The sequence below is a fragment of the Paramisgurnus dabryanus genome, chromosome 18, assembly GCF_030506205.2.
Source record: "Paramisgurnus dabryanus chromosome 18, PD_genome_1.1, whole genome shotgun sequence".
NCBI classification, from domain to species: Eukaryota; Metazoa; Chordata; class Actinopteri; order Cypriniformes; family Cobitidae; genus Paramisgurnus; species Paramisgurnus dabryanus.
Genome location: NC_133354.1, coordinates 18,026,823 through 18,038,180, shown reverse-complemented (window position 1 = coordinate 18,038,180; position 11,358 = coordinate 18,026,823). Strand labels below are relative to the sequence as shown.

Sequence of the window (11,358 nt, the reverse complement as noted above, 5' to 3'; positions counted from 1 at the left end):
TTTTGCATTACTTTTTCTTGGCTGAGGCTTGATCTTTTTCAGGCCTTGCAGGAGTTTTATAACTGAAAAGTTCTGCATTTAGAAATTGCATATTTCATAACAAAAATGTTGAGCTCTGGCCTGCCATCTCAGTTTCTGACTCAAACTGTTCCCACACAGGCGTGTACGCATAGAGTGCATAATGTGACTACGTTTAGTTTAATTCAGTACATAATTTATTTTAAATCAAATTAATTACACTAAAAAAGTAACTTGCATTACTTTTTTTTTAAAGTAACTCAAATATTAATGTGTACATTTATAAAGTAATGCGTTACTTTACTCGTTACTTCAGAAAAGTAATATTATTACGTAATGCATGTTAATGCGTTAACTCCAACACTGCACACATGACGGGCTAAATACATGTTGTGATAAGCTTTGCATCATGCGCTCTCGAAAAGAGCCGGTCCCAACCAGGTCATGAGTCAAAAAAGGTTAAGTAAAACTGCATCAGATGTGTTTTGTTGGCAATCGGCGCATAAGTGCATATAATGTTAACAACATGAACATAGTTAATCATAAATTGTGTGGGATGTTTTGTGTGCGTTGCCTATGAATCACTCCACCCACGGTATGCCTCGAGGGGGTCGGGTTTATTCGAAAAGAATTGGTAAAGCTGATCTGTCATTTATAAATCTGATAAAGCTTAAGACTCTTTGGAGATATGAAGGATGCAAAACTACTCTATAGGTACTCAAGATTAACATGAGCAGAAACACAGTGTGTTATGAGACCTTTAATTGTATATAGTATAAAAAATATACTTAAATTAACAACTTTGAAAAAATAAGATTTTAAATACAAAAATTCTAAGTAATGTTAAACCATGGTAAAAGTATGCTATCAGCATCTTATGGCTATTGATGTTATTTATCATCTAACAATTAAACATTAACTTATTTAAAATACGTCAAACTACTTATAAAATATTAATAGTATCAATAACACTGTTGAAACATCTTCAGCAATACAAAGTCTGTCACATTTACATTTATACATGCTTTTATCCAAAGCAACTTACAGGTGCATTCAAGGGAACATTTTATCAATATGTGTCTTCCCTGGGAATCAAACTAATCAAATGGCCAACCTGCTAAGCTAAAGGGCACAATTTTTTAGCCCAATAATCCTTTAAATTTAGGCAATTGGCAAATGCATTTATCCACCATTTTACAGTGTGTTATAAGTCATGCACTTAATATGTTGAAGGAGCACGCTTCCTAAACTGATTTTAATCCTTGACATGGCCTTATTCAGTCGATACTTAAGATATCAAGCTTGTATTTTCACACAGTGCTAATTGGGTCACATTGTGTCATGTTTAGATGCATGTTTAGAGTGTACTATTAACAGTAATATATCCATTGTAATAACCGTATAACAATGTCGCCATCTGGAGGACAGTGTGTTTTACAGCAGTCCAAAATAAAATTTCTGAACCAGATTATTACTGTATGTCATTCAGTAATGATGAAACAACAATACACAATATGCTCTTTAGACTATACTATGAGTTAATGTCACCACAATGATTCACGAATAAATACTACTTGTAAGTTTAGCTGTAAATGTGATAAACAGTTACTGGAGTTAACAAAAGATACATTACTTTTAAATACCCCCCAACCTTATTCTATCCCACTTACAAGTCTGCTAACGTTACTAACTTACATTAACGTTACACTATTTGCAGAAGTATCTAAACATTCTGAATTAAGTCAATCTAAATGCTGTTCAAACAGGTCAAGTCACGTGATTTTAGCAAACGAGGCTTCATTGCGTCACCAAAACTGTTTTGAACGCTTCGGAAAAGTAAATAATTTTTCGAAGCAATTGGTTCAATTGATTCGAAGCTTCGAAAAGCTTCCTCAGCATGATATTTGTTATGTTTGTAGTCAACGACCACACCCCCATTTGACGTAGCAATCACGTGTATATGTCAAGCTCTGCGTCAAGAGTGTAGTGTAGTATGTTTTAAAATTACCCGCGCTGTGGTGTGAGAAGACGACGTAGGTTAACTGCAACTCTGTGAGTAAATAATTCAGTTCACTTCTTATACGTTTTTAAAGAAGTTAAAATGATTGTCTTGAGTTTAAGAGTAATACAAAAACAATACTAAATGTTCCCACTGTTTTGGAAAGTCATGAAAATATTTGTAGTTGTGAATAACATTTTCTACTTACGATTAGCTCCAACATATCTATTTATATCAGAAACTGCTCATTTGATTGCCGAACTACTGTTTGTTGTCTTTTGTCTAAAATCGTTAACGACGAGAAAAGTATAAGTTTAGAAACGTTTACATTCCTTTTTATTCAGCAGTTTGTCATGTACAAACAGCACGGTAACAATGATATAGAGGCAGTGTATATTTATATTGCAATGTAGGACTTATTTTTAATGTAGGGAACTCTATTTCGCTATACTTCGTGTACCTTAGTGACAATAAAGAATCGTGAAGCAGGTGCATACAGCAAATTAAAATAATAAGATAAACAAATTAAAATATTCAAAACGTTTACATTACTGTTATAATAATGTTTTACACAAACACTGTTCATGTTAATGTAATTAAAGAGTAAAATGTTAATTTTCGGTTTCACATTATCATTGAGAAACGGGCGAGCATTCAATTTCCGCGCCAAAAGTGCCACACGCTGCCTTCAGGCAGTGTTGCCAGATTGGATTAAAGATTTCCCGCCCATTGCAAAAATACCAGCCCAAAATGCATACTGTTATTATAACTTAACTGTTATACAATAAAACACACATCATTTGTTTTCTCAATAAACAATTAGACTAGCAAATTGCACCGTGCAGAACCGTAATAAAAACAATGTTTATTGTAAAAAATAAAAACCCGCCCGTTTAATTAAAAACCAGGCCACATTTTAAAGGAAACCGTCCAATCTGGCAACACTACCCGCAGATCTTTGTGGAAAACTTCAAAGCGGAGCGTGACGTGACGTGACGTGGCACATCAAATGCCCCATCACTTCCCGTTTGGGAAGGCAGTAGGGTACCGCTCATCAGTGTTGCCAGATTGGATTAAAGATTTCCAGCCCAACTACAGCTTATAACCCGCCCATTTAAAAGAAACAGCTCAAAACTTATGACTGTACAATAAAACACATACTTTCTTTTTGCATTAAACAACCTGACTAACAAATCTCACAGTGCAGAGCATGGTGTTCTTCTTTAATAGGGCAATACTCAAATAATTGCATTATAACTTACTTTTCTGTTTATATTAGTACTTAAAATGTGTGCTTACTTTACAACTAATTTTATTATTTATTTTATTATTATTATTTAGACCACTGGGTGAAACTAGATGAATTTTCGTGTTTTCCTTCTTTCAATATTAATTAAAATAATGACTGAAGGACACTGAACTGTCACACACACATACACACACTACGTCAGCTACCTGTAGCCTATATGCATAAAGATGCTACCTTTTTCTTCACGTAGAGAATCTTCGCAGAACCGATGAGAACTTCTCTATAAGAAACTATTATATTATAGAACCAACCTTGTACAGTCACTACCAGATGGATTAATACATTGTTGAGTCAAATCTCTCCAGCAACTGCTGGGAGTTTAAAATGTGCAGAGGTAGTCATTTCTGGCCAGGCCAGTATGCACACATACATGATGCTAGAAAGTAGCGTAAGTCTCCTCATGCAATTTCTAGTGTCATCTTTCAAAAGATTTCCCTGAACCTCATTGGCTAAACTGAACCATATCTAATTTTAACGTCATCCTACATCCTCCTTCTCCAAATCTTACCCTGGAGGTCCGGAGCACTGCAGAGTTTAGCTCCAACCATGATCAAACACACCTGAGCAAGCTTATCAAGGTCTTCATGATCACTTAAAAATCACAGGTGGGTAAGCTTAATTAGGGTTGGAGCTAAACTCTGCAGTGCTCCGGATCTCCAGGGTAAGATTTGAGGAACCCTGTCCTACATGCTATAATTATTTTATAGTCATTCATGAAAAATAATAAAAAACATTGTTTATTGTCAAAAATGAAAACCCGCCTGTTGACTCAAAAACCAGCCCAAATTTTAAAGACCCGTCCAATGCATTTTTTTCCGATCGGACGTGACCAAAAGGAGCCCAATTGGGCGGGAATCCGCCCACTCTGGCAACACTGCCACTCATGCCTCCATTGAAACTGCGTTCTACTTTTACATGATAGTTGGAACACGTGTAGACAGAGCGTGTACAGTGCGCCTATTCATACTGTATATTTTAATTGTAATTGAACTAATTTACCTGTAACTATTTCGGTGTATATTTGATTTTGTGAGATTTCTCTGAAAATGTGAGTATATGTATTTTCCTATAAGCAACATTTTTCAGACCAGTAATATGAACTCATTAAATATTACTGAAGTTATTTTAATTTACTTATTGAATATTGTGAAATACTTTTGTAGTAAGATTTTAATTTGTTTATTCTCTTAAGCTCCTAAGACCACATACGTGGACATCGATTATTATAATTTTTTTCTACCATAATACTTAACTGAATTCTGTGTAACTGGAACATGTTGTACACAAACGCGCACAATTACACTGCTTTATGTTCGAAGAAAAGTATTTGGTTATTATATTTATTGGTTCTTCCTAATCCCAAATAGCTGGAGGAAATCGGAAAAAAGACAAACCAAAGCTTGGTTTGGAGGTTAAATATTTTTTATCCAATGACTTTCTTTTCAATTCTATATATCACTTGGAATCAATAAGTGCTGTAATAGTAGTTAAATGTAATAAAGCTATTATCTATTTGTAAAGAGACATCACGCTAATAATGATCGCCCCTGGCCAGCTAGAACATGTGCTTATGAACCGGTTTCAGTTTCTATTTACTTTTTAGTAGCTGGAGAATACGCCTTTAAATACAACATGCCTAATGCATAAATTATAAAGGAGCCCCACAGGACATCATGATCCAATAAAAGTCAGTAATAAATGCTACTGGGTATATGTAATGTATAATTTGCTCTTTTGCAGATATTTTCAAAATGAGACCTTGTAAGGGAATGTCTGGTAACAGGTGAGAGAAGAATTTGTAAATGTATTCTGATTAATCCACACACATACATACACAAACTACCATGAAAAATTTTGTGTGACATGACTACAGTGTTTCTTGTGATTTAAAAAAATATTATATTTAAATATTTCTATGCCTTAAAGTTTGTATTTTCTTTTCCTTCGCTCTCTAATCCTGACAGTGGCCTTGCAGCTGCTATTATTTTCTTGCTGGGCATGGGAACTCTACTTCCCTGGAACTTCTTCATAACTGCCATGAATGTAAGACACACTTCACTTTGTTGTTACTTAAGGTTTTGATTTTCTATCATGTTCATGTACTCCATTTATGTTTGTTTGCAGTATTTCACTGACCGTTTGAATAACACGAAAGGCACAAATGGCACTGAGCAGGAAGATAAAGACCCTTACATGTTTGGCAACCTGAGTGTGTTGTTGGCCCAACTTCCCCTGTTGTTGTTCACACTTCTCAACTCCTTCCTTTACCAGCAGTGAGTGTCTGATTCTAGGGAAATATCCTTCATCGAGTCTTAGCATCAATCAATGCTGTTTAATGAATATTGGCTACATAGAGATGTTATGATCATAAGAGATTTAGTTGTCTTTTGCTTATGTAGCATTGCAGAGAGAGTGAGGATTGCTGGCAGCATGATCATGATATTACTCCTCTTCATTCTTACCACCATAATAGTGAAGATTGAAATGACCCCGGACCACTTCTTCTCCGTTACCATGGCAACAATCTGGTTTATTAACAGTATGTTTCTTACATGATGTGTCATCTACTTTCCCTTTTTACTTGATGTTGAGTAGAGTAAGTCCACACCTTTGTATGAACAAATCAATTGGCAAGTCACGGTGCATTTTTCTTTATATAATACCTCTCTGCTTTTCTTACTTTTTCTGTAGTGTTTGGAGCAGTGTTGCAAGGGAGTCTGTTCGGTCTGGTTGGTAAACAATCTCCAAAACTTAACTCGCTGTTTATGAGCGGACAGGCAGTGGCAGGCATTTTCTCGGGTCTTGCCATGCTGTTATCGAATATCTGTAAGTACCAGTGTTGTTTTACTGAACAATAAATGGATTGTCTTTTTATAGCAGTTTCACTAAAAAAAATAATTTATTCTTAAATCTGTGTTTCTACACACTTTCTATAGTGAATTCTGACCCACGCACCTCAGCCCTGGGATATTTCATAACCCCCTGTGTTGCCACTCTTCTTACATTGTGCTGTTACTTCATATTGCCATATGTGGTGAGTACCACAAGTTGCCGTGATTTCTGTGATTAAATGTGTTATGGAGTATTATTACAAAGCTCTCTGGAATGCTTGATTCTGATTGGTCAGTTGAGACATTTGCAGGTTCGTTCTTTTCAAATAATAACCGCTCCAAAGTAATAACGCATAGCCGGTACTACTTGTATGTTTAAAATCCCTCCGCGCCAACAAAGATTACTGTTTGTTTGTTACACTGGCGCCATCTTGTGACAAACACTGGACAACCACAATAAAGAATGGAAAAATTTGACATTAATTTTAACATGTACGGAAAAAACAAAACATTTAAACAGTGGATAGAAGAACGAAAAGACACAGAGAGCTTACTGAGACTGAACTTGACAAAATAGAGCATGACAGCTACGAAGTCAACACCAAAAAAAAACAGAATTGGCATTAAAACTTCTCAAAGACTGTTTCATCACATCCTCTATACACGGAGCGTCTGCTTTATTAACAGCTTTTCCTTCGCTCCGCGTGAGCTAAACGTTTCCGCTTTTTATTTTTTTACTCCCATATATTTCTACATATTTTCGACAAAGGAAGACACAGGATATAATGTAAGTTATTATAGATAGCATTTAAGTTTGTCTGAAATGATGACAAATCTGTGAGACTAAAAATTACCTCTCCAGCTTAATTTAGCCAAAATAATGATACATTCGTTTTCATACTTTATATATAAACGTTAATTTATCTACTAATATATTATTTAAAAAATGCCCTTAATTATTATGCATTGCCTTCTGTATTGCATTCGTTTTGTACATTTACAGGTGCACAAATACTGGCTAATTTTAATTTCTTTAAGACACTGCTGTGTTCTGTTTTGACCGATGCTCTGTTAATTTGCGCTTAACAAGCCTAAATGATGTTCTTCAATTTATTTTTGTTTTCTCAAAAATATATTTAGCTGTAGTATAGCTTGTGTTAATCTTTTTTTCATAAGGGGAAATACATGTAGCCTACCCTTCTTCTACATTAGTTGACCTCATTCTGGATTAAAAAAATAATTTTATTTTAGTAAAGGAAGGCGGTAAAACCACATACCGCGCTGGTGAGCCACGCAAAATCACCGCAAGGGAAATTCCTTCACCGCGACAGCTCTAAGCAGAATAAAATGTACATCATATATGTGTAAACTGTGTATAATAATTATGTATATATAGATATGCACACATGCATGTATAATTTTAAGAAAAAATATATATTTATATATTAAGTATTTATATTTGTATAATAAATATACAATTGTATATACATATACAAACATTTTTAAATATATACATGCATGTGTGTGCATTTATCTATACAAAGTTATTATAAAACTTTGATTTTGCTATAGATTAATCGTGATTAATCATTATGCATCCATAGACATAAATGTTACATATTATCATAGTGCTTATAATAAATTATAACAATAGTAATGATATTATGACATTCCTTCCTATATTTCAGATTCCTGATCCAGAAAATGGTTCCACTGATAAATCAGAGACGAAGAATGAGCCATTGACAGATATACGTGGTATGTGTCAGACTGCACTGTCACTTTTCTGTTGTTTGGTCAAATCACAATATTTTACACAATCTCAAAATGTGATCCCGACTTTAACATATGGAGGCCGCCATTACTGTTCACACCCAGTGCATTCTGGGTCGAAAATGTCATATGGCCGGGCAGGTGACAGTTGTTTAGTTATAATGACACATTGCCCTACCTTTGGCTGTTTTTCAGCGTATTCTCATAATACATTTTTATAAAACCTCAAATGGTTACTTTGTAAAACCATTAAGCCATACCAGTCTTTATAGGCGGGGTACCTTTTAAAGATGTTTATGTTTTTGTGGTTTCAGAGAGCGTAACATTAGTTAAAGTGAAATTCAATGATGACAGTGGATTAGATACCAATGGCAAAGCTGTCTTTAATAAGTCTGATTCTGAAGCCTGTGAAAAGCTGGATGATTTTAAACAGGAATCCACTGAAGAGAAGTCAACTGTGCCACAAGTCTTCAAACAAGTAAAGTATTTAATATTCCCTTCATACGCTTGTTTTGCACACCATATAAAATCCACTACATAGTAATGGGGTCTATCATTAGCATAACAGTTTAAATGTAACTATTAAAGGAACAGTATGTAGGATTGTGGCCAAAACTGGTATTGCAATCGCAAAACTTGTGGCTAAAACTGGTACTGCAATCACACAACTGGTGGCCAATACACAAAATGACAACATAAACATCAGTTGAGGGCTGCAACTCCACTTTTTAAATGACAATATCCTGGCCAGACCACTGTTGTGAGTGATATAAGTATTTGAAATGAAAATGATTTCTTAATGTCTAGTGACATATCAGTGTAATTTTATGATTAATTGATATAAATTTCTTACATACTGTTCCTTTAAACCTGTTTTCATTTGTAAGTTATGCATTTAATTTTGAATCCCAGATTTTAAGTGCTTACTTGTATTGTTTTTGTAGATTCGAGTGATGGCATTTTGCGTGACATGCGTGTTTGCTGTCACATTGTCAGTTTTCCCAGCAATTACAGTCAGGACAAAACCTACAGGCTTCTTTAAGGGGAAAGGTGAGTCTGCGTAAAATTATAGCTCATGCGTTATCACCCACAATTGCGTACTTTAAAAAAAAAAACTTTTTTTATTTTAGAACACATCTTTGTACCCTTGTACTCATTCATTGTTTTTAATGTCATGGACTGGATTGGCAGATACATCACTTCCCGTATTCAGTGGGTGAGTCTGCATCAAATGAGTACATAATGCGTAACAGCTCAAATTGATTTTATCTAACATCCGGTTTTATTCTTCATTCTCTCAGCCTTCAAAGAAGAGTTATTTATTCCCTCTCTTGGTGGTACTACGAGTGATTTTCATTCCTGCCCTCATGCTGTGCAACATCGAGTCTAGCCACCTCCCGGTCGTATTCAATCACGAAGCAGCCTATGTAGTCATCATGTCATTGTTTGCCATGTCAAGTGGATATTTTGCCTGCCTCTGCATGAGCTATGCTACACAGTAAGTACTCCAGAAGGAAATAACAAACGATTATTTACTGACAGAATGAACTATAGACATTCTGTGGTATTATTCTTAAATCGCCGAATGGCTTTTTTGTTTCAGACTGGTAAAGCCGAAAGACGCAGAGACAGCGGGGGCACTGATGACCTTCTTCCTGGCATTGGGACTCTCTATGGGTGCTGGACTCTCATTTGGTCTTAAAATGATTATTTAAGGAAAGTCAAATTAGCGGGCGATGCAGTTTTTTTTATTGTCGCTTGACATAAACGTGTTCTGAATCAGTGCTGTCAATAGCACTTTCTTTAGCTGTCCAATCCTATTAACTCTTTCACCGCCAGCGTTTAAAAAAAAAGTTGCCAGCCAGCGCCAGCGTTTTTCATGATTTTCACCAAAGTTTAATGCCTTCCAGAAACGTTTCTTCTTTAAATATATAAACATACAATATACCAAATGAAAGAACAGACCCTCTGCTTTCAAACAAAAAAAACCGTTTCATCCTACCTTTAGTGGTTCTTTTGTAATCAGCTTTTGAATATGGGTAGGTTTTTGCAAAAACACTATATTTTGAGCAAAAAGCAGAGATAATTCCATTTTTGTGACGGACTTTTCATAGAGATCCGATTCAGAGCGATCTTTAAAACAGACACGGACATGCAGCAGCTTGCCATAGGGCAATACTTCCGGGTTTAAAAAGTTGCGGAAGGGCGCCCCGCACCTGGTGGATAATAACGGTACCGTATTGCGGAAAGACGGAAAATCTCGTCGTTGGCGGGGAAGCGTTTTCTCTTAATTGACGAGATAAGGAATAGAAGCAATACTTATTCATCCAGATGTCATGACGGTTACCTTTTTCCAAATTCGTATTTATTTGACTGTAGTTCATTTTGTATTTCAATGGGATTTTAAAAAGGGAAATCGCAGAGGATTTAAAAAAGGTTTTATTGTTTTTTTTTTACGGTTTAACATTAAGGGGTGGTTTCCCGGACAGGGATTAGACTAGCCCTAGACTAAAGTAAAGCTGTCCAAACTGAAAATAACGAATATCTTTAAAATGCATCAGTGCCCTTTGTTTTGCCTTAAAATGCACACAAGTAATGTTTTAAGTAAGGCATGTTTGTTAAAACTAGTTATATTTCCTAATTAAACAGGCTTAAACTTATCCCTGTCCGGGAAACCACAACTAAGTGTCCTTTACATGAAGTATTTTTATACAATAAGTAATTTTTTACCTTTTTAATATTGATGTTATTTATTATTTTTTACACTTTTTAATGTTTTTATGATTTTTTTACGCTTTTTAATGTTTGTATTCATGTTCATTCAAGGGTTTTTAATGGGATTTTTTTATATTTGTATTCATGCTTTTTCTAAGGGATTTTTGCTTAATGGGATTTTGGCATGGGCTTCATGCAGAGTCAAATGTTTTTTAATTAAAATATGAATTAAAATATAACAAAAGGTGGCTGGTTTATTCATGTATTTTATTATTTTACTTGTTTGATTTTGGCTTAATGGCAGAAATGAATAAATGTGTAAAAATGACTGATCTCTATAATTTTTGTGGTATTAACAGTAAGCTAATCAGACCATATACATATGATAAATAACTACATATCGTATTTTCCGGACTACAAGTCACACTTTTTTTGTAGTTTGGCTTGTCCTGCGACTTATAGTCAGGTGCGACTTATATGTCAAAATTATTTCATATGAATCAAGAGAACCTATTACCGTCTACAGCCGCGAGTCTGCTCTATGCTGCTTTTGTATTTATGTAATTCAATGGATTCAGTGATGTGGAATGACTTCAGTACCTTTTTGAACTTGATTTGGCTTGTCCTGTTAATTTAGCCCATTCAGCCTCCCAGGTATGTTCTGTATGCTATTGTGTTAGCTGAATAAATGTTAATGTTACGTTAACATGCAC

General features: G+C 35.0%; 1 protein-coding gene across 2 annotated transcripts; it reads left to right on the top strand.

Annotated features, from left to right (window-relative positions):
- The first annotated feature begins 1,971 nt into the window (after positions 1-1,971).
- slc29a2 (solute carrier family 29 member 2) lies at positions 1,972-10,973 on the top strand. Of its 2 annotated transcripts, none has more exons than XM_065287104.1 (13): positions 1,972-2,070; positions 5,067-5,109; positions 5,291-5,369; positions 5,451-5,599; positions 5,726-5,865; positions 6,018-6,152; positions 6,263-6,360; positions 7,846-7,915; positions 8,245-8,408; positions 8,875-8,980; positions 9,061-9,146; positions 9,232-9,428; positions 9,534-10,973. In XM_065287104.1, the coding sequence occupies exons 2-13, from the start codon at positions 5,078-5,080 to the stop codon at positions 9,643-9,645; spliced, it is 1,368 nt and encodes a 455-aa protein (XP_065143176.1). In that variant the 5' UTR covers positions 1,972-2,070; positions 5,067-5,077; the 3' UTR covers positions 9,646-10,973. The 2 variants fall into 2 exon arrangements, with proteins under 2 accessions (XP_065143176.1, XP_065143177.1); XM_065287105.1 differs by lacking the exon at positions 1,972-2,070 and adding an exon at positions 4,236-4,374.
- Positions 10,974-11,358: the final 385 nt, after the last annotated feature.

Excerpts from the sequence above, each read along its gene's own strand:
- slc29a2 (XM_065287104.1), top strand. The coding sequence starts at position 5,078 with ATGAGACCTTGTAAGGGAATGTCTGGTAACAG. Across the intron at positions 5,370-5,450 it reads TCTTCATAACTGCCATGAAT|TATTTCACTGACCGTTTGAA; the intron begins GTAAGACACACT and ends GTTTGTTTGCAG. Across the intron at positions 6,361-7,845 it reads ACTTCATATTGCCATATGTG|ATTCCTGATCCAGAAAATGG; the intron begins GTGAGTACCACA and ends CCTATATTTCAG.